Here is a 23,270-nt window from a genome sequence, read left to right as displayed (position 1 = left end):
GATTTTCAAACGCTTGAATTCTCTCATACGCTTGAATTCCGAACACCCCAATACTGGCCAAAAGACTCCATTTCTAATGCCTGGTCTCGCTTTTGAGTTAGCTGTAATTCAGAGGCACGATTTTTAGAGACTGGGAAATCGGCTGCTGTCGCGTCCTTCCAAGCCACCTCAGGCGGGAGCCGCGGTCCACTCAGTCCGGCCCCAGCCCCGACTACCTGTCGCCTTGTTGGGGGAAGGAGGGCAGATACTGCAGCCCAGTCAAGGTAAGCCGCTGACCCAGGGGGATGGAACTGCGGCTCTGGAGATTAGAAAGCCAAGAACATCGCCGCGTTCACGGGCCCAGGAGGAAAGCCAGAACCCTAGACCGGAACCCAGCGTCAAGAGGTGGGGGAAGAATGTTGATGCAACACAGCTCAGCAGGTCCGGGAACTTGGCGTCTGGGTCTCCGCCCTCTTTGGGCCGGAAGTGAGGAAGGTGGGGCTGGGGCTTTTCTGTAGAAACTAGGAGGGACTGGGTAGAGTCTGCAAAGGGAAGAGTGTGTCTGTGACACTGCCAGCAGCGCGCAGAGGGAGGGATGGGGGCGGGTATCGGAATAGGGGCCCTCGGAAAGAACGGATATCGCTGTGACACCGCGGGGACGCTCTGAGGGGACGAGTGTCGGTGTGGCACCGGTGCATGCTGAAGGAGCCGGCGGAACCGGGTGGCCATGGGGATGTGGGCATCGCTGGACGCTTTGTGGGAGATACCGGCCGAAAAGCGTATCTTCGGAGCCGTGCTGCTCTTCTCCTGGACAGTGTATCTTTGGGAGACCTTCTTAGCACAGCGGCAGGTGAGCCTAGACAGGGTCCAACCTGACCCCCACACCCGGCCAGCCCTGGACTAGCCTTGACTTCGACCCTGAGACTCTTGATTGCTCCAGTCCCTGCGCCAGTCTTGTCTCTGTGGTCCCTGCTGAGTCTGGTAACTTGGTCCGATGGCGGGCTGTGGCTTTGAGGGGGATCTTGGTGCGTCAGAGAAGTTTTCTGTAACGTTATCATGGGACCTAATCCCGTTAGGGCCTGGAGGAAGGCTTGGGCTCTTGTGCCCTCCCTGCAGCTTCCTTGGGATCCTTGGGCCCAGACTTGGCCTCCTTTATCTTTGGAATAAGCCTTCAAAAGGATTTAGACACCCAACTTCCTCATGACATTTATGTAATCATGCCTAACCATAGGATTTTGCAGTCCTTCCAAGAACTTGCGCCCTTAAAGAGCATATATTATTTCTGCTGAAAACAAAACAAAACAAAACAAAACTTATCGGGCTGGGCGCGGTATCTCATGCCTGTAATCCCAGCACTTTGGGAGGCCGCGAGGCAGGTGGATCACCTGAGGTCAGGAGTTCAAGACCAGCCTGACCAACGTGGCAAAAACCCCTCTCTACTAAAAATAGAAAAATTAGCCGGGTGTGGTGGCGTGCACCTGTAGTCCCAGCTATTTGGGAGGCTGAGGCAGGCGAATCGCTTGAGCTGAGATTGCACCACTGCACTCCAACCTGGGTGACAAGAGTGAAACTCGGTCTCAAAAAAAATAAAATTAAAAAAATATATATATTTCTCATTTTCTATAAAATCATCATTTTAGTTTAAAGTATTAAAATGGTAAAATAGGCCGGGCGCGGTGGCTCAAGCCTGTAATCCCAGCACTTTGGGAGGCCGAGGCGGGCGGATCACAAGGTCAGGAGATCGAGACCACAGTGAAACCCCGTCTCTACTAAAAATACAAAAAATTAGCCGGGCGCGGTGCCGGGCGCCTGTAGTCCCTACTCAGGAGGCTGAGGCAGGAGAATGGCGGGAACCCGGGAGGCGGAGCTTGCAGTGAGCCGAGCCATTGCACTCCAGCCTGGGCAACAGCGTGAGACTCCGTCTCAAAAAAAAAAAAAAAAAAAAAATGGTAAAATAGAAAGTGAAAGTTAACAATTTACCTGAGATAACCATGAATTAGAGATCTAAACTTTTATTTGTTTATTTTTAATCTTTATTTATTTATTTCATTTTAGACGGAGTCTAGCTCTGTCGCCAGGCTGGAGTACAGTGGCGCGATCTCGGCTCACTGGTTCAAGTGATTCTCCTGCCTCAGCATCCCGAGTAGCTGGGATTACAGGCACGTGCCACCATGCCCAGCTAATTTTTGTATTTTTAGTAGAGATGGGGTTTCACCATCTTGGCCGGGATAGAATATTTATTTATTTTATTCAGAGACAGGGGCTCACTCTGCCACCCAGGCTCAAGAGCAATAGCATCATCATAGCTCACGGCAGCCTCGAACTCCTGGGCTCAAACGACCCCTCCACCTCCACCTCAGCCTTCTGAGTAGCTAGGACCACAGGTGCGGCTCACTGTACCCGGCTAATTTTTTGATTGTTTTATAGAGCTGTTGCCCGGGCTGGTGTGGAGTTCCTGGACTCAAGTCATCCTGCTGCCTCGACCTCCCAAAGGGCTGGGATTACAGGCGTGAGCCACCGTGCTCTACCTGCCCTCAGCTTTTATTGGCACACAACAATATATAGGGAAAGCATGTTGTAGTGGCCCATTATTTTGTTTGGTATCCATTCTCTGTATTACATTTCCTGAACTGAAATTACCCTTACCTTTTAGAATTTAGTATAATGAGAAAGTTGATCTTTCTCCTAAAGAGATAGAGTCTCTGTCACCCAGGGTGTAGTGCTGTGGCACAATATGGGCTTACTGCAACCTCTGCCTCCCAGGCTCAGGTGATCCTCCCACCTCAGCCTCCCAAGTAGCTGGGACCACAGGTGCACACCACCACACTCTGCTAATTTTTGTATTTTTTGTAGAGACAGGATTTCACCACATTGCTCAGGCCAGTCTCGAAATCCTGGGCTCAAGGAATCCTGCCCGTGCCTTCCAAAGTGCTGGAATTACAGGCGTGACCCAGTGTGCCTGACTGAAAGTTGCTCTTTTCTCACAGACCTGATATGTTTCCATCTGGTACTCCTCAAGTTTCTGGCATTTAGGACCAAATTTAATGAGCAGCCTCAGTATCTGTTCATACTCACGGTTAGCATGTGTGCTTCTCCTTTCCATGAGTTTGTTTTCCATATTATAGGAGGTATGTAAACCTAGAATGAGTAGTATGTGTTACAAAGTTGTGATGTTACAACTTTGGTTTACATATACAAACTGAAGTGTGGTGACAACCCTGATTATAGTTTTACCAGTCAGCTAACCTCAGGTTCTCTTGTTCTGCTTTTATTTTCCTGCATCAGTCATTTCAGTGGTTAATGTATTTGATCAAGTGCAATATTTGTGTAGGTATAAAGCAAATTCAACAGAAATAAGTGGCAAGCCATAAACCATTCAATGTTTGATCATAAATGACTATTGTAATAATCGACTGTTTCACTTAAGTGTTTTCTTTAAAATATTTCAGAGAAGAATATATAAAACAACAACTCATGTACCACCAGAATTAGGACAGATCATGGATTCTGAAACATTTGAGAAATCTCGACTGTATCAACTGGATAAAAGCACTTTCAGCTTCTGGTCAGGACTCTATTCAGAGATTGAAGGCACTGTGAGTAATTTACTTCTTGGAGAGACAGTCTGTCAAATTGTTTAATACTTCATAATGGTTGTTTTCATTTTCATATTTTTGTAACACAAAAGAGGGTGCCACACTTACAAGTCCCAGCATGCTTTCTTAACCTTTGTTATTGGTAGTAATGGCTGTGGAGCAAAAAAAACAGAAACACAACTGCTTAGTCAGTTTAAAACTATAGAATATGGGAACTATTACCCTGAAGCCAGGTAGAAAAAAGATCCTCTTCCATTAGGATCCAGCTGAGATGTCATGTCTTCCAAGAAACCAATTGAAACTCCCTGCCTGATGAATGTGGGTAGGGTAGCATCCTATCATTATTCCTGTCAGAGTACTTACCGCATTATGTTGAATTTGCCTGGATTTTTTTTTTTCTTCCGGCACGGTCTCGCTCTGTCACCCAGGCTGAAGTACAGTAGCATGATCTTGGCTCACTGCAACCTCTGCTTCCCAGGCGCAAATGATCCTCCCATCTCAGCCTCTTGAGTAGCTGGGACTACAGTTGCATTCCACCACGCCCTCTCAAAGTGCTGGGATTACAGGCATGAGCCACTGTGCCTGGCCTGATTTGACTGTTTAATTGGCAGACTGGTAGTTCCTTAAAGAAATAGTACTTTAAGGTCTTGTTCATCATTTTATACCTAGTGCATGGCATGTAATCAGCATGTAGTTCCTATTTACTGAATGAAATAATGTGGGGTTTCTTTTTGTTGTTGCTTTTTTGTTTTGTTTTGTTTTTGTTTTTGTCTTGCTCTGTCACCCAGACTGGAGTGCAGTGGCACGATCTTGGCTCACTGCAACCTCCGCTTTCCGGGTTCAAGCGATTCTCCTTCCTTAGCCTCCTGAGTAGCTGGGACTACAGGCATGTACCACCACGCCTGGCTAATTTTTTTGTATTTTTAGTAGAGATGGAGTTTCACTGTGTTAGCCAGGATGATCTCAATCTCCTGACCTCGTGATCTGCCTGCCTCGTCCTCCCAAAGTGCTGGGATTACAGTCATGAGCCACTGTGCCCTGCCACTTTTATTATTTTTATCATCCTGATCATCATCATCATTTCTCTAGAACTTTTAGATCCACTAGTACCACTAAGAGAAAGATTCCTAAATTTAAAAGAATTATGATCAGATACCATCATTGTTTCGTGAGTTAAAGAAACTGGCTTTATGTAGCTGTGTTAAATGACAGAATTGTCTAGCTCATCACAAAATTTTTCTTAACAAGTATGGAATAATAAGACTAGTGTGGTTAGATCCAAATTATTAGAAACTGTGCTTATTTCTTCAGGGTGATGGAAAATGGCAATGCTTCTAGAAGAGTTAAATTTTGGTATTTAGAAAAATTAATAAATGATTTGGAAAACAAAATCTCATTGGCTTTGGGGATACACAGCTATTGCTGTTAAGTAATCTTTTCAATAATGACTTGGCTTTACTTAATTTATCTGATCATTTCTTCTGTTAGGGACAGGTCACAAGTAGGAAATCATCCTTCAGAGACAGATGGAAGTAGAAGTGGTTAATTTAGACACTATTCTTTCTTTTTTTTTTTAATAGATGAAAGAGAGTTTACTTATGTATTTATATAATGGCCTTGGTCCAAAAAAGACTAATGGGAGCTCAAAAAAGAATTATAGTAACTTTAAAAAATACATTAAGCATATCCAAGATCTTAAATGTATTATTCTCCCCAAAAGCTAGCTGCTTCCAAACTTGATTTAATATTTTGCATGTTTTCCCTCCATTGCTTGGTAAGTGTATTTGCCTCTCCTTTCTGCAATCGATGTCTGACAGCTGAGTTTTGCTGTTTTGTCAACTGACATTTCCCCTTCTGTTTCACCAGTTTCAGAGGAATTGTTGAACAGCTTACAACACTACCTGAAGAAGTAATACTGAGAGTTCTTGTTCTATACTGATTAATAGCTCCCATATTTTTCTTCATCTCTGAAAGGTCTGAATTCTCTGTTTAATGATGACAAGGCAATTAGATGAGATAGACACTATTCTCTTTCTGATGTTTGCTTCTTGGAAGTCCTTTGACTTTACCCCCTACAGGGCCATAGTAAAATGATAGGAAAAGCATTTTCAATCTCCTTGGTTGTCCCTGGTAAATAGTGCCAGAAAAGATAGACAGTAGCTTGGTAATTATGGTTGGTGACTATTTGTTCTAGGAGATAACAGAAATAGGGAGAATACGTATATAAAGTGAGAGCTTTGTAATGTACTGTGGCTCAAACTAGAAGCAGTACTGATGGGCTAAGGTTGGGAACAGTAATAGTTGTCATGATTTTCACTTCATACATAGTTTTTATATTTATTATTTGATGTTTACAACAGTGAAGTAGAAAGGATAGGCATTATTATTCCCTTTTTATGGATGAGGAAGCAAAGGCTTGGATAAATTAAAGGGCTTGCATGTTTAATGGCCAGGGGACATGCTAATAAGTAGTATAACTGGGTTTCAAACTCTGTTCTTCTGAGTCTTTAAAATGACATTGAAAAAACCATTCTTGAAACTCTGAAGACTGCAACATGAATGTGCTAAATTTATCTCTGGGGATTTTGTGGCTGCATTTACGCTTGGCAGGAAGAGTATTTTGGGTAACTTTGAAACCTTGTTTTGTTTGGAAACAAGTTCATTAATTTCTATTTGATTAAAATTAATAGGTTTGTATGTTTTGATCACAGAGATCAAGTGAGAAGATTAGTTTCGACTTTTTTTTTTTTTTTTTTTTTGCCATAGTACTTTCTACTTGATAGAACCTAAATAGAGTCCTTGTGTGGCCAGTTATAGTTGCCACTGTTCACATAAATATGACATTGCATCCAGACAGAAAATGTTCAGCCTCTCTGAGACACTTTCTCTAGTATCTCACAGATACCAATAAAGGGCTCATTGAAGAAATGGAGTGGTTGGGAAGCAGAGTAGGGCAGAGTTGAAAAGTTTAAATTGTTGCTTCTGTAATTTTTGCATGTTTCTATGTGAGCAGTTTCACCTTCTTGAGCCTAAGTTTTCTCATCCTTAAAATAAGAAGTGGGCTGGGTACAGTGGCTCACGCCTGTATTCCCAGCACTTTGAGAGGCCGAGGTGGGGCGGATCACCTGAGGTCAGGAGTTTGAGACCAGCCTGACCAACATGGCAAAACCCTGTCTCTACTAAAAATACAAAAATTAACCTGGCCTTTTGGCACGTGCCTGTAATCCCAGCTACTCAGCAGGCTGAGACACGAGAATTGCTTGAACCCAGGAGGTGGAGGTTGCAGTGAGCTGAGATTGTACCACTGTACTCCAGCGTGGGTGATAGAGCGAGACTCCATCTCAAAAATAAACGAAAATAAAATGAGAAGTGTGTGGATGTTAAGCCATACCTTGTATGGTTTGTGGCAAGGACTAAGTGAGTGAGGTAATGTAAATGAAGCTCAATGCATAGGAATTACTTAGTCATTGGGTTTCTTTGGCTAAGTTACTTTAACCTCTCAGTTAAAGTAACCTTTCAGTTAAAGACTTTCGGTTGCCTCATCTATTAAATAGAGATGATTATACCCTTTTCCCTGCCTGCTTTTCAAGACTGTAGTAGTGAAGCCAGGCATGATGACTCAATCCTGTAATCATAGCATTTTGAGAGGCTCAGGTGGGAGGATCACTTGAGCCCAGGAGTTGGAGACCAGCCTGGGAAACATAGTGATACCCCATCTCTGCAAAAAAATTTTTTAAAAAATCAGCTGAGTGTGGTGATGTGCACCTGCAGTTCCAGCTCCCTGGAGGCTGAGGTGGGAGGGTTACTGGAGCCCAGGAGGTCGAGGCTGCAGTGAGCTGTGATCACACCACTGTACCCCCACCTGGTGACAGAGTAAGATCCTGTCTCAAAAAAAAAAAAAAAAAAAAGTAGTGAAATAATATATGTCAAAGCACTGGAATTATTTTTTCTGGGATCATTAATTTTGCCATAGAACAACCCTGGGAGCATACTTAGTGAAATTATCAACATAGAGACATTGTACAGTTCACCATGCTTTGTTTTTCAGTCCCCAGAAGAAACTAAACAAGGTTTGCAGTATCGATTTTCAAATGCATTTATAGATCATTCAAAATTCACATTAAAACTATCCTTAATGCTCATTTAAATACTGGACTTTTAGTAATAGTTGCTCTAGCCTTTACTAAAAGCATTATAAGTCCTTAATTATACATTATTATTATTATTTAATTTTTTTTTTTGAGACAGAGTCTCGCTCTGTTGCCCAGGCTGGAGTGCAGTGGTGCGATCTCGGCTCACTGCAAGCTCCACCTCCTGGGTTCACACCATTCTCCTGCCTCAGCCTCCTGAGTAGCTGGGACTACAGGCGCCTGCCATCACGCCCGGCTAATATTTTGTATTTTTAGTAGAGATGGGGTTTCACTTTGTTAGTCAGGATGGTCTCGATCTCCTGACCTCATGATCCACCCGCCTCGGCCTCCCAAAGTGCTGGGATTATAGGCGTGAGCCACCGTGCCCGGCCAATTATACATTATTTATTAGTATTGGGAATTGGCTGAAAGAAATACCATCCCAGGTCAATTACTTCAACAACTAGGGCATATGTCAGACAGTGGTGTCTTTTGGGAAAACAAGGTTTATGTCTAAGGTTGAGTTAGTTGTAGTAAAGTGGAAATACTTGGAGGTAGTGTTAGGGGAGCCTTTTGAAAAGCAGTTTATTGGGGCTGAGTGCAGTAGCTCACGCCTATAGTCCCAGCACTTTGGGAGGCCACAGTGAGAGGACTGCTTGAGGCCAGCCTGGGCAACATAGAGATACTCTATCTGTACAAAAAATTAAAATTAGCCAAGTATGGTGGCTCATACCTATAGTCCTGGCTACTTGGGAGGCTGACATGGGAAGAGCCTTTGAACCCAGGAGTTAAAAAATACAGTAAGCTATGGTCGTAACACTGCTCCCCAGCCTGAGTGACAGAGTGAGACTCTGTCTCTTAAAAAAAGAAAACAATTTATTAACGCAATGATTTTCAAACTTTAGTATACATCAGGTTTACCTAGAAACTGCTGGGTCCCACTTCCAGCTTCTGATTTGGTACATCTGGGGTAGGGCCTGAGACTTTGCATTGCTGTGAAATTCCCAGATGCTGTTGCTACTGTCCAGAGACCATATTTGAGACCCATGATATTAAACCAACCCAATGTACTGCTAACAGTCTAAAAGATGAGTAAAGTGTGGGTGAGATTGTGGGAAAACAGAAACACTCAAGTACTGCTGATGGGAGTGTAATTTGTTATAAACACTTTAGGAAATATCCTGATAATACCAAATAAAGTTGAAGTCTACCATGGATGGATCTAAGAAAATTTAGAGTATAAAAGCAAATCATAGACTGATAAGTACAATATGATGTCATTTATATACGTTCTTTAAAAGCATACATAAATCACTATATTATTTGTAGATACATATATGAAAATGGGAATTAGATTGGAAGGATACCCATGAAATACGATAGTACCAAAACCCCTGAAACCATGAGGAACTATGTCTGAACCAATGGGAATATTGTGCTTCCAGTCAAGGAATGTGATTGATCATTGTGCTCCTAAGGTCCTGTCCTGTAGAGAGAAAAAATAAATTGATTCCTCTTGACAAATGAGTCCCACAAAGTTGTATGTGTTTCAGGCAGTAGAATTTCTTAAACATGCATTCTTTTCAAATTTTGAGCTGCTTCCTAGCTCCTAATGTCCTGGTTATTTAGTGAATGTCTGTGTTCACTTTATCTGCCCAAGACCAAGACAAAGGGTGGTGCTGAGGAAGAGACTTCTCCTGTGAAAGTCTGGCCCTTACCTCGCCTCTTCCTGACCCAGCAAAGACACAGATAATCCCATTCTGTTCCCCAGTTCAGTAAGTGGACATGACTCTCTACTTCTGTGCTTTGTCCTGATGGAAGAGGACTATTTTCTTTCACAGAAAAGACAATTATGGAGCCATATTAACATGGGTCAAATTCCATTTCTATCACTCATTAGCTTTTGGATTTCGAACTTCGTTGTTGTTGTTGTTGTTGTTGTTTGTTTTTGAGACAGGGTCTCATTCTGTCACCCAGGCTGGAGTGCAGGCATGATCCTGGCTCACTGCAGCCTTGACCTCCCAGGCTCAAGCAATCCTCCTACCTCAGCTCCCCCAAGTAGCTAGGACCACAGAATCATGCCACCATAATCGGCTCATTTTTGTATTTTTTGTAGAGACAGGTTTCACCATGTTGTCCAGGCTGGGTCTCAAATTCCTGAACACAAGCAATCTGCCTGCCTTGGCCTCCCGAAATGCTGGGATTACAGGCATATGCTTCCACACCCGGCTGTTTAACCTTTCCAAGTTTAGTTTGTGATTTTGTTGTGGTCTTTTGACAGAAGTGTGTTTTTGTTTTGTTTTGTTTTAGAAAAGCTTTATTGAGGTAATTAATGTACCATACAATTCATCCGTATATAGTGTACAGACAAAAATGTTATTTTAACTGCCTAAATTTAGTCTCTCAGTGGTTTGTACTCATCTACATGCATAAATTATGCTAAATGTTAAATAGGTCTATTTTTTAAAAAATTAATTTTATTTTGCTACTTTATTTTATTTTATTATTTTATTTTATTTTATTTGAGACAGGGTCTCACTTTATTGCCTTGCTGGAGTGCAGTGTCACGATCACGGCTCACTGCAGCCTTGACTTCCTAGGCTCAGGCAATCCTCTCACCTCAGCCCCCCAAGTAGCTGGGTCTACAGGTACTATCAGGCCCAGCTAATTTTTAAATTTTTTGTAGAGATGGGGTCTCAACTCACCTTGGTGCCCAGGCTGGTCTTGAATTGCTGGCCTCAAGCCATCCTCCTGCCTCAGTCTCCCAAAGTGCTGGGATTACAGGCATGAGCCACGGTACTGGCCTCTTTTTTTTTTTTAATAGATTATTATTTTGTACTTTCTTTCTTTATACCATGCTTTCTCATATGATAGTTTCTAGTACTGTTCAACTGTGATCAAAGTATGCTTCGTTTTATAGCTTATTCTTCTCTTTGGAGGAATACCTTATCTCTGGAGGCTTTCTGGACGGTTCTGTGGTTATGCTGGCTTTGGACCAGAATACGAGGTATGTGATTATTAGCATATATTTGTCATGGTATTTCTTTTGGCTTGGCAGGCTTTCTACTAAAGTTAATTTTTTGGCTTCTGCCAATGTTAGATTTGCCTCTCTGTCTGCATAGTCCTTGGTTACCCATGCTGTATTGGCATAACATTAGTTATGATAACAAATCCCAGAATATCACAGGCTTATTTGCAATGGTTTATTTCTCAATCACATAATAGTCCAGTGTGAGTATTTTTAGTTATCAGGTGACTTTCTTCCATGTGGTAAGCCAAGAATCCAGGCTCTTTATCTTAGGGATTTGTCTATATGATTTAAGGTACATTTCATATAGTGCCTGTGTAGTAGAAAAGGATTTGTTTTGTTTCTCGTTTACTTCTCTCAAAAGTAAACTTTTTTGAAGGCAGGGATGATGTTTCAGAGCTTGTATTATCCGTAGAATCAAGCATATTGCTTAGGATGTAGTAAGTGCTCAGCAAATACTTGTTGATTTGTTTGCTAGTAGTTCATAAAAACTAGATTTTTGTTTTTTCTTTTGCTTAGATCACTCAGTCCCTGGTGTTTCTGCTGTTGGCTACACTTTTCAGTGCATTGACTGGTTTGCCATGGAGTCTTTATAATACTTTTGTGATAGAAGAAAAACATGGTTTCAATCAACAGGTATAGTAAAGAATAACAAATGTTCTCTTTTAAATGTGAAAAACTTCTGTGCTTTTATCCTGTACTGTTTATAATTTAAACATAATTTACTATTTCAGAGTATGAATTGAGAAAAAACGGAACTGCAGATATGGTAAAGATCATAGCTGAAAGTCTTGGGAGCCACGGTGGCTCAGGCCAGTTGCCCTGGCACTCAGGGAGGCGAGGCTACATGTTCAAGGCCAACCTGGTCAACGTTGATTAAAAAAAATAAAAAGAAAAAAAACTTAGGCCGGGTGCAGTGGCTCATGCCTGTAATCCCAGCACTTTGGGAGGCCAAGGCGGGCGGATCACAAGGTCAGGAGATTGAGGCCATCCTGGCTAACCCCGTGAAACCCCGTCTCTACTGAAAATACAAAAAATTATCTGGGCATGGTGGCGGGTGCCTGTAGTCCCAGCTACTCAGGAGGCTGAGGCAGGAGAATGGTGTGAACCCGGGAGGCGGAGCTTGCAGTGAGCTGAGATCTCGCCACTGTACTCCAGCCTGGGTGACAGAGCAAGACTCCATCTCAAAAAAAAAAAAAAAGAAAGCCTCGACTGGGTAGAGTGGCTCACACCTGTAATCCCAACACTTTGGGGAGGCTAAGGCGGGAGGATCACTTGAGCTCAGGAGTTCAAGACCAGCTTGGGCAGTATAGTGAGACTTCATCTCTACAAAAAAATTCTAAAAGTTAGCCAGTTGTGGTGGCATGCACCTGTAGTCCCAGCTACTTGGGAGGCTAAAGCAGAAGGATTACTTGAGCCCAGGAGGTTGAGGCTACGGTGAGCCATCATTGTGCCACTGTACTCCAACCTGGGCAACAGAGCCAGACCCTGTCTCTTAAAAAAAAAAAAAAAAGAAATTTATGTTATAAACTCTTAGCACTAATGTCTGTTGTTTTTCAGCTACTGATAATCATTTGTTTGTTTGTGACAGGGTCTCGTTCTGTCGCCTAGGCTGGAGTGCAGTGGCAGGATCATGGCTCACTGTAGCCACAACCTTCCAGACTCAAGCAATCCTCCCACCTCAGCCTCCCTAGTATCTGGGACTATAGATGAATTACGCTACACTGGGTTAATTTTTTTTTTTTTTTTTTTAATTTTTAGTGACAGGGTCTCACTATGTTGCCCAGGCTGGTCTGGAACTACTGGACTCAAGCAATCTTCCCATCTAGGCCTCCCAAAGTGGTGGAATTATAGTCGTGAGGCACTGCACTCGTCCTCAGTTAATAATGTTTAAATGAATTTTCACCTGTAAGATGCAGGACATTTACTCATTGTCTTAAGCTGTCTAATGTCATATAATATAGTTTCACTGCATGTTAATTTTAAAAATTGCTTTAATAATGTATCCTTTGTAGTTATTTATTAGTTATTTAAAAAGCAAAACCAGTTTCTCAGTTTCTTGTGGTAATGTTTTCTTTTTGCAGACTTTGGGGTTCTTCATGAAAGATGCAATCAAGAAATTTGTTGTGACTCAGTGTATTTTGTTGCCTGTGTCTTCACTTCTACTTTACATTATTAAAATTGGGGGTGACTATTTTTTTATTTATGCCTGGCTGTTTACATTAGTTGTGTCTCTGGTGAGTAAAATCTTTATTTCATTTTCTTTACAAAAGTTCCTTGGTGAGATTACTGTAATCTTCATTGGCATGTAAATAGTTCTTAAGAAGCAGCTGAAATATAAATAGGTGCTTATATACATTTCCCCTTTGGTTTCTGCTTTTGATTATAGAAACAGGAGTATTGACTGACCATACATTTCCTTCTCCTTATGCTAACTCTTACAGGTCATAGAAACTAGTTGTTAGTCACTTTTAATGATTCCGTTGTCAGGCGGTTTTGGGTTGTGCATTTGTGAGTTGCCACCAGAATGACTAAGTATGATAATTTAATGACTCCTGACTGACCTCCACTGCCTAAAATCATGGTTATTTTGAAGAGAAATGAGATTTAAGAGGGACAAGAGAAAGAAAACATATATTTAACTGGCTTTCTTCTGCTTCCCTTCCCCTGCCTTTCCCTTCCCCGTTAGACACTCTCTGCCTTCTTTGCCCCATCTACTTCCCCTTCCCCTTCTATCTTTTACGCATTCTTCTTCCTTTCCTTCTCCTTTGTCTTCCCTTGTCTCCCCAACTGCCACCTATTCCTGCCTCTCTTCTTCTCCTTTCCTTTTCCCTCTCACTCTTTTCCCCCTTCCCTCCCTCACATCTCCTATTCCTCTTCTCTTTCCATACTCTCAAGTGCTTCACAACACAAACACTGCAACACAGTCAGAATGGTCTGTTCAGGGCCAGGCACAGTGTCTTATGCCTGTAACCCCAGCACTTTGGGAAGCCAAGGTGCGAGGATTACTTAAGCCCAAGAGTTTAAGACCAGCCTAGGTAACACAGTGAGACTGTGTCTCTACAAATAATAACTTTTTAAAAACTCAAATGAAAAAGACCAGAATGGTCTGTTCAGTACACCCAGAAATTATCATCTATCAGCTCTTCAACTCCACTGATGATGAGGTTTATTTTAGTTTAGTTTATTTTAGTTTAGTTTAGTTTAGTTTAAGACAGGGCCGGCCGGGCGCGGTGGCTCAAGCCTGTAATCCCAGCACTTTGGGAGGCCGAGACGGGCGGATCACGAGGTCAGGAGATCGAGACCATCCTGGCTAACACGGTGAAACCCCGTCTCTACTAAAAAATACAAAAAAAACTAGCCGGGCGAGGTGGCGGGCGCCTGTAGTCCCAGCTACTCGGGAGGCTGAGGCAGGAGAATGGCGTAGACCCGGGAGGCGGAGCTTGCAGTGAGCTGATATCCGGCCACTGCACCCCAGCCTGGGCAACAGAGCAAGACTCTGTCTCAAAAAAAAAAAAAAAAAAAAAAAAAGACAGGGCCTCCCTATGTTGCCCAGGCTGGAGTACAGTGGCTATTTCACAGGCATGATCATAGTGCACTACAGCCTTGAACTCCTGGGCTCAAACAATCCTCCTGCCTCAGCCTCCCGAGTAGCTGGGACTACAGGTGTGTTATACCACGCCCCAGCTGAGGTTTATTTTAGTCTGAATTACATAATGCCCATTGTTTCATTTTCCACTGATGGGATCAAGATCAGAAAATGGGCGGTAGTTGGATTTACAGGTATCAATTGTATGGCAAATTAAAGTAAGAGGAAAAAGAGCAGAGAAAATGCTCTAAAAATGCTTAAGGAAGTGCTTTTTCAACCACAATGTACGATTATGAACTACAGGTAATTAATTTTAGCTGATAAGCCAACCAAGTAACAGCATACAATCAAGTTCTACGAATTCTTTTTTAGGAAAGACTTCAGGTCTATTGTGATTACACTCAAAGGCAGAACTGCGTGTTATGATTGGCTCATGAAGCATCAGAAATCCCCAAGATAGTTTTGAAAGGACTATACTTATTACCACCTAGAGATCTTAATCACTGTTAGTAGCATTATCCTCTAAAATAAAATTCATGGGTTTACTCGGTTACCAGACTACTCATTTCAATTTAATTCATCAGACAGATATTATGCTCTTACTATCTGGTACTATTTGGGCCTGGGAATACCAGAGCAAGTAAGTTCCTTGTTCTCAAGTTTGAGGTCAACATAATTGTTTTAATATAATTTAATCTGTATAATAAAGAATGGTTTTTCTTTAAGAACATGTTTATATGTTGTTCTGACATTTGCTTTTCAGGTTCTTGTCACAATCTATGCTGATTATATTGCCCCTTTATTTGACAAATTCACACCTCTGCCTGAGGGAAAGCTTAAAGAAGAAATTGAAGTGATGGCGAAGAGTATTGACTTTCCTTTGACGAAGGTGTATGTTGTGGAAGGTAAGGCTACCTGGGGATAAGAAGGTTTTATTCAAGTGGTTTGTTTTATTTGATGATTTATTCTTAAAATTTTAATAAAAGAATAAATCAGTTTTTGGTTTTTTTCTTTTTAAACTTTGTTATTTAAAGGCTAGGAGTTTACCTTTTGGCTTTTTAAGATTTACAGAAATCGATAACATAGGCCAGGGGTAGAAACTGGTGGCTTGATGCCAAATCCTGCTCTTGTCTGCAGCTATGTTTGTTTGGTTTTACAGTATTGTTTTGAGTTTTTGGCCAAGGTTTTTTCACTCTCTATTATATTATGTTATATGTTAGACTGATTTATTCACTTCTGTTATCTGCCTGGTTCTTTCAGGTAATTAAGTTGAACTCTTGAATAGTCAGATTCTGTTTAGTATTAGTTTGGAGGCTCTTAAACAAAGCCAGTGTTATTGACCTTGTCTCCTCCAACAAAATATCCAGTGTTCTGGAGGACTCACCTGAAGATTGATTACCAAAGACTACAGTACCATCGAGTACTGCAGATTCGTTATACTCTGCTTTTTTGATGATTGCTTTTGAGATTTAAGTGGTCTCTTGACTGCTACTCATTAACACCCAGTCTATTTCCATTAACACCCAGTCTATTACTTTCTTTGAGACTTTGGTAGTCAACTACCAAAGTCTCAAAGAAGCCTACGGAGATGTAGAGAGAAACTGTTGTAAGGTTCTATGACTTTGAGAATTTATAAGGTCCATATAATGAATGTAATAGTTCTGCCCCTGCCACTTGCCGTTATGGGATCTTGGACAAGTAACTTCACCCTTCTGGGTTTCAGTTGTGTTTCCTCTAAGCTATGGTTTCACAAATGTTTTTTGTAAAGGGCTAGATAGTAAATATTTTAGGCTTTGTGGGCCACTTGTTCTCTGTTGCAACTATTCAATGCTACTATTATAGCGCAAAAGCAGTCGTAGACAATACTAAACAAATGAGCATGGCTGTGTTCCTGTAAAACTTTATGAAAATAAATGGCAGACTGGATTTGGCCTGTGAGTTGCAGTTTGCTGATCCCTGCTCTAAAATAAAATATTACCAGTGAGAAGCAGCTATGTTAGATGAAGGACTAGAAACTGAGAAGCAATCACAGGGTTAGAGGAAAATAGAGATGGTCACAACTGAAAAGAATAAATCAACAGCAACTGGAAGAACTTAGAAATTTCAGACATTTAGTGGTTCCTGAGGATATATAGCCCAACTAAAGCCACAATTGGAGTAGCTTAAAAGTCTGTGGATAAATGGTAGAAGAGTAAGCCAGTTCATACTTACTTCTTTAGCCTCTGAAATAACTACTGTTTTTTTGGGGTTTTTTTTAAGGTAATATTAAACTAAAAATTTAATCACTAATCAGTACAACAGAATAGTCTCTAAGTGGCTTTTACTAAAGGAGCAACCTAAGTTGCTGATCCCTTAAGTTATAATCAGATAATGTGAAATAATAGCTAATGCTATTGACAGTGGAGGTAGTCAATAGAATATGTGAAATATATCAGTGCTATTTTCTTTTTATCTTTCCCCCCCCTACAACATCCAGAGTATGAGAGCTATTTTCATTTTAGATAAAATAGTCAGGGAAGGCTTTATGGAGGGTTATGACCTGAGCTGGGTGTTAATGGGAAGTCAAGATTTGAGTAGGTTGGGGGCAGCATTTCAGACGTCAGGCTTCAGGGTCAAAAGGCTTGGGTTCGAATCATAGTTCTATCACAGATTACCAGTGCTGGGTTTAGTGGCTCCAGCCTGTAATCCCATCTACTGGGGAGGCTGAGGTGGGAGGTCAGAAGTTCGAGACAAACTACTTGTGTGACTTTGGACAACTTAGCTTTGCTAAACAGCAATTTACTCATCTATAATGTATGTTTTTATTGTTAACAATAGTAACAATTCTCAAAAATATTTCGAATGAATGAATGTTGTTGCCGACAATAACAACACATATTACGTATTTGTAAATTGGTAGGGAGATTGTAGTGAAAAGCCAGGAATCTTGCTCTCAAAATATTATCAGATAGCAAGTGCTATGCAGAGAATTAAACTAGTTTGGTCTGATAAGTTGATACTGTAAATTGGGTCATCAGATTAAGCTGAGACCTAAACGGAGGAGCTACCCACTTGACGTCAATGGGAAGATGTTCAGGGACCATAAAGAAGTCCAGTGTGGCTGCACCATAGCAGGAGAGTGTTAGGAGATGAAATCTGAGACATAGGCAAGAATCAGACTACATAGGCCTTTGTAAGTCAGGGTAAGGAGTTTGGATTTTAAGTTCAGTGGGAAGAGCCATTGGAGGCTTAGACACGAAAGTGACATGGTCTGCTTTGTATTTTTAAAATATCCTGGGCTACTGTATGGAGAATATATGTAAAGAGAGGCAAGAGTCTAGGTAGGACATAATGGTAGCTTAGACTAGGATAATAGTAACTAATGGAGAGAAGTGGATATATTTGGGACAAGTTTTAGGGCTAGAGTTGATTGAATTTTCTAATTGATTGCATTGGGAGAATAAAGGAAAGAGTGACATCAAAGATAATGGCCTAGGACTTTTGACCTGAGCAGTTGGATATGTGGTAGTTTACTGAGATGGGAAAAACTGGGAGACTAGTAGGTTTCTGGGGAATTAAGACTTCTAATGGTTATATTACATATTGAGAAACCTATTAAACATTGTATTAGAGTTCTGTAAGCAATAGAAACCAACTGTGGCTGATTTAAGCAGAAAAACTGCTTATTGAAGCAATATTTGGGCCAGGCGCGGTGGCTCATGCTTGTAATCCCAGCACTTGGGGAGGCTGAGGCGGGCGGATCACTTGAGGTCAGAAGTTCGAGACAAGCCTGGCCAACATGGTGAAACCCTGTCTCTACTAAAAAAAAAGTTAGCTGGGCGTGGTGGCGGGCGCCTGTAGTCCCAGCTACTTGGGAGGCTGAGGCAGGAGAATTGCTTGAACCCGGGAGGCAGAGGTTGCAGTGAGTCAAGATCGTGCCACTGCACTCCAGCCTGGGTGACAGAGCAAGACTCTGTCTCAAAAAAAAGAACAGTATTTGGCCAGGTGTGGTGGCTCACACCTGTAATTCCAGAATTTTGAGAAGCTGAGGCAGGTGGATTACCTGAGGTCAAGAGTTCGAGACCAGCCTGGCCAACATGGTGAAACCCTATCTCTACTAAAAATACAAAAATTAGCCGGGCATGGTGGTGCACACCTGTAGTTCCAGCTACTTGGGAGGCTGAGGCAGGAGGATCGCTTGAATCTGGGAGATGGAGGTTGCAGTGAGCCGAGATCACACCACTGCACTCCAGCCTGGGCAAAAGAGTGAGACCCTGTTTCAAAAATAAAAAACAAACAAACAAAAAAAAAACCAGAAACAATATTTGATATCTCACAAAGTCTGGGGGAAAATTAAGTTTACGAAGTTCAGAAAATGGGCTGTTACATAGGAAGGCTAGGAATGTATGATCATATTGCGGAGCCTATCTGGTGAGGACACTGCTGTGGCTACTTCAGAACACCGGATTCAGCCACTAGCACCTGCAGAATTAATTCCTTACTGCTTTGCTTTCTTGTGTAATTAGCTAACTATTCAGAGTCCCTAAGGGGTGCATCTGATTGACTAAGCCAGGGCATGGGGCTAGCTGCTCGGAGTGCTGGAGAAACAAATATCTGGTCTTTTAGATTTCTCAAATGAGAAGCAGCCTCTCACGTGGTGTGACACTCCCTAAACTCTGAAAGGAGATTCTAATTTTGGACAGGAAAAAAGACTACACACAAGAATACAAACAACAAATAGGTCTATAGACATCACTGTGGAGATGTCAAATAGGTAGCTGTATGTATGAGTCTGGAGTTTTAGGGTGAGGTCAGCACTAAAAATACAGATTTGGAAGTATCTGGCACATAGATGGTGTTTAATGCCATCAATGAGGGCACTTACGAGAAGGGGACCAGGGTCAGAGTCAGCAGAGAAACAGCCAGGAGGGAGGATAAGGAGGAGAGGCCCTTGAGGTGGGAAGAAAACCAGAAGAAACTGGTGTCTCAAAAGCCGGGAGAAGATTGTGTTTTAAGGAGAAAGTGGTCAACTATGTTAAATGCTGCTAAGAGGTTAAGAGGAAGCATTTTAAAGAAAAAATGGCAATGCCTTACATTTTTGTAGAATGTTTTGATTTTTGGAGTTCTCAAATACATTACTTCATACCTCAAGTGATATCATTAATCCATTCAGTAAATAAGCATCATTGAATATACAGTCATGCATCGCTTAATGATGGCAATATGTTCTGAGAAATGCATCATTAGGCTTTTCATTGTCATGCAAACACCAAGAGTATACTCATGCAAACCTAGATGGTATTACCTACTGCACACCTAGGTTGTATGCTATAGCCTCTTGCTTCTAGATTACAAACCTATCTAGCATGTTACTGTACTGAATACTGTAGGCAATTTTAGCATGATGATTAGCATTTGTGTATCTAAACATAGAAAAGATAGTGTGCTCTGCTACAACATTACGGTGGCTATGAGGTCACTAGGTGATAGGAATTTTTCAGCTTCATTATAATTTTGTGGGACCACTGTCCTGTATGTAGTCTGTGGACCGAAATGTTATTATGTGGTATGTGACTGTATACTACATGCCAGGCACAGCGATATAAAAAGCTTATGTTACAGTACAGGGATTCTTTTTTGTTTTTGAGATGGAGTTTTGCTGTCGCCCAGGCTGGAGTGCAGTGGTGCGGTCTTGGCTCACTGCAAGCTCTGCCTCCCGGGTTCAGGCCATTCTCCTGCCTCAGCCTCCCGAGTAACTGGGACTACAGGCACCCACCACCACGCCCGGCTAATTTTTTGTATTTTCAGTAGAGACGGGGTTTCACTGTGTCAGCCAGGATGGTCTCGATCTCCTGACCTCGTGATCTACCCGCGTCGGCCTCCCAAAGTGCTGGGATTACAGGCGTGAGCCACCGCACCTGGCCAGTACAGGGATACTTAAACTTTAGTAAGTATAAAAGTCCCTCGAGAGTTTGTTAAAAGACAGATTCCTTGAAGGGGTGGCCTGCCCCTCCACACCTGTGGGCGTTTCTCGTTAGGTGGAACAAGAGACTTGAGAAAAGAAGTGAGACACAGAGACAAAGTATAGAGAAAGAAAAAGTGGGCCCAGGGGACCGCCGCTGAGCATACAGAGGACCCACGCCAGCACCGGTCTCTGAGTTCCCTCAGTATTTATTGATTTTACCATCTTAGAAAAAGGGAAGTGGCAGGATAATAGGATCATCGTAGGGAGAAGGTCAGCAGTAAGACATATGAATAAAGATCTCTGTGACATGAATAAGTTTAAGGAAAAGTGCTGTGACTTGATATACATATGTAAACACCTCCATAAACCTTTTTAGTGCATAAAGAGCAGCATTGCCGGTAGCACGGCCCACCTTCAGCCCTAAGGCGGTTTTCTCCTTTCTCAGTAAACAGAACATACAGTCGGGTTTTACACCGAGATGTTCCATTGCCCAGGAACGGGCAGGAGACAGATGCTTTTCTCTATCTCAACTGCCAAGAGGCCTTCTTTCCTCTTATACTAATCCTCCTCAGCACAGACCCTTCATGGGTGTCAGACTGGGGGACGATCAGGTCTTTCCCTTCCCACGAGGCCATATTTCAGACTATCACATGGGGAGAAACCTTGGACAACACCTAGCTTTCCTAGGCAGAGGTCCCTGGGTCCTTGAGATTAAGAGAATGGTGATGACTTTTCACAAGCATACTGCCTTCAGGCACTTGTTTAACAAAGCACACCCTGCACAGCCCCAAATCCTTTAAACCTTGAGTCACCACAGCACATGTCTCTTGCAAGGACAAGGTTGGGGGTAGGGTCCCAGATTAACAGCATCTTAAATACAGAACAAAATTGAGTCTCTTATATCTACTTCTTTCTGTATAGACACAGTAACAGTCTGATCTCTTTCTTTTCCCCACAATTCCTGGGCTTCATTCCCAGAGATTCTGACTTAGTAGGTGTTTCCAGTATCTACTTCTAACAAGTACCCCTAGGTGATTTTGGTGTATTCCTTGGACCACACTTTGAGATACTTGGACTGGTGGGAGATAGTAAGACATTAATTTACTTTTGTTTGTGTGCATACAATCTGCTTACTTTCATAAATAACTTCAGATAGCATTTAAGAAATTTTTAAAATTAATTTAAAAATTTAGGATTAGGGCCAAGCATGGTAGCTCACGCCTGTAATCCTAGTACTTTGGGAGGCCGAGGTGGGCAGATCACCTGAGGTCAGGAGTTCAAGACCAGCCTGGCCAACCTGATGAAACCCCGTCTCTACTAAAAATACAAAAATTAGCTGGGTGTGGTGGCGTGTGCATGGAATCCCAGCTACCCAGGAGGCTGAGGCAAGAGAATCGCTGGAACCCGGGAGGCAGAGGCTGCAGTGAGTAGAGATCATGCCACTACCAGCCTGGGTGACAGAGTGAGACTCCGTTTCAGAAAAAAAAAAAAAAAAAAATTTAAGATCAGAAAAGACAGAAATGAGATAGAAGAATGGGACTTCAAAGGGTAACACAGACAAAATAAACAAACATGTTTGGCTCTTCCTGGCAACCAAACCGAAAAGAAATGTAATAATGCAATAAATAAATAATAGCTTCTATTTGTCAAAGTTTTACTACTAAACATACTGCCAAGTACTTTTCATTAGATATATGAATAGATAGAAAATTCATGTTTTTTGTGAGAGACTTCAGATTCTCAAGAGAAATAAACATTTATCATTTCTTTTTTGAAAAAAGTATATAAATAATTGTAGTAGTATAGAGATAAGACAGCATACTAATTGCTTCACTTAGAATCTCTCATGTAATCCATAATCTAACCTAATAAGGTAGATAATAGCCTCGCTTCATAAATAGGAAACTAAAGCTTAAAGAAATGAAGAAAGTTTTCTAAATTTACACAACTAATACATGGCAGAGCCAAGATTTGAACCCAGAGTCTATGCTCTTAATCACTATACTCAACTCACTGCACATTGTAGAACATTTGGAAGTCAAAGAAGTATATAAAGAAGAAAATAAAAATCAGCCATAGTTCAGGTACTGTTAAAAATGTAGGTATGGGCTGGCTGTGGTGATTCACACCTGTAATCCCAGCACTTTGGGATTCCGAGGCAGAATTGCTTGAGCCCAGGAGTTAGAGACCAGCCTGGGCAACGTAGCAAGACCCTGTCTCTACAAAAAATTAGCCGGGCATGGTGGTATGTATCTGTAGTCCTAGCTACCCAGGAGGCTGAGGCAGGAGGATTGATTGAGCTCAGGAGGTCAAGGCTGCAGTGAGCCATGATTATGCCATTGCATTACAGTCTGGGCGACAGAGAGAGACCCTGTCTCAAAAGCAAAAAAGGTATGTCTTCTTCCAGTCTTTATAAAAATTGCTTTAATTATAGAAGTAGGTATGCTTATTTTAAAAGTCTTGGGGAAAAAAAGGAAACAAAAATCCATAATTCTAGAATTTAGTGATAAACATTTCAGTATTTTGGTATGTTTCCTAATAGGCATGGGCTTATGCTTTTCTATTAATATTTATTAGATCGGTGCAAAAGTAATTGCGGTTTAGGCCGGGCGCGGTGGCTCAAGCCTGTAATCCCAGCACTTTGGGAGGCCGAGACGGGCGGATCACGAGGTCAGGAGATCGAGACCATCCTGGCTAACACCGTGAAACCCCGTCTCTACTAAAAATACAAAAAACTAGCCGGGCGAGGTGGCGGGTGCCTGTAGTCCCAGCTACTCCGGAGGCTGAGGCAGGAGAATGGCCTAAACTCGGGAGGCGGAGCTTGCAGTGAGCTGAGATCCGGCCACTGCACTCCAGCCCGGGTTACAGAGCAAGACTCCGTCTCAAAAAAAAAAAAAAAAAGTAATTGCGGTTTTAGACCATGAATTTTATAACTAGGCTCAAACACATCTTTATTAATCAAAAGAGGAACCATTACAATGAACGCATTTGTGCCAACAAGAAA

General features: G+C 41.9%; 1 protein-coding gene across 5 annotated transcripts in view; it reads left to right on the top strand.

The window, feature by feature from the left end:
- Window positions 1–516: 516 nt before the first annotated feature.
- Window positions 517–23,270, top strand: part of ZMPSTE24 (zinc metallopeptidase STE24) — a 46,352-nt gene continuing 23,598 nt past the window's right edge. For all 5 annotated transcript variants that reach the window (XR_012421976.1, XR_012421975.1, XM_005543840.4 and 2 more), the window contains exons 1-6: window positions 517–829; window positions 3,429–3,575; window positions 10,626–10,712; window positions 11,253–11,369; window positions 12,818–12,970; window positions 15,086–15,227. Coding sequence is in view for 3 of the 5 variants with exons in the window: in XM_005543840.4 (XP_005543897.1) it covers window positions 707–829; window positions 3,429–3,575; window positions 10,626–10,712; window positions 11,253–11,369; window positions 12,818–12,970; window positions 15,086–15,227 (769 nt within the window). In the remaining 2 variants the exon portion in view is untranslated. The remainder of the gene's footprint in view (window positions 830–3,428; window positions 3,576–10,625; window positions 10,713–11,252; window positions 11,370–12,817; window positions 12,971–15,085; window positions 15,228–23,270) is intronic.

Source organism: Macaca fascicularis, chromosome 1, assembly GCF_037993035.2.
Source record: "Macaca fascicularis isolate 582-1 chromosome 1, T2T-MFA8v1.1".
Classification (NCBI taxonomy): Eukaryota; Metazoa; Chordata; class Mammalia; order Primates; family Cercopithecidae; genus Macaca; species Macaca fascicularis.
Note: the sequence above shows the minus strand (reverse complement) of the source record. Positions and strands in the feature narration are given on the sequence as shown.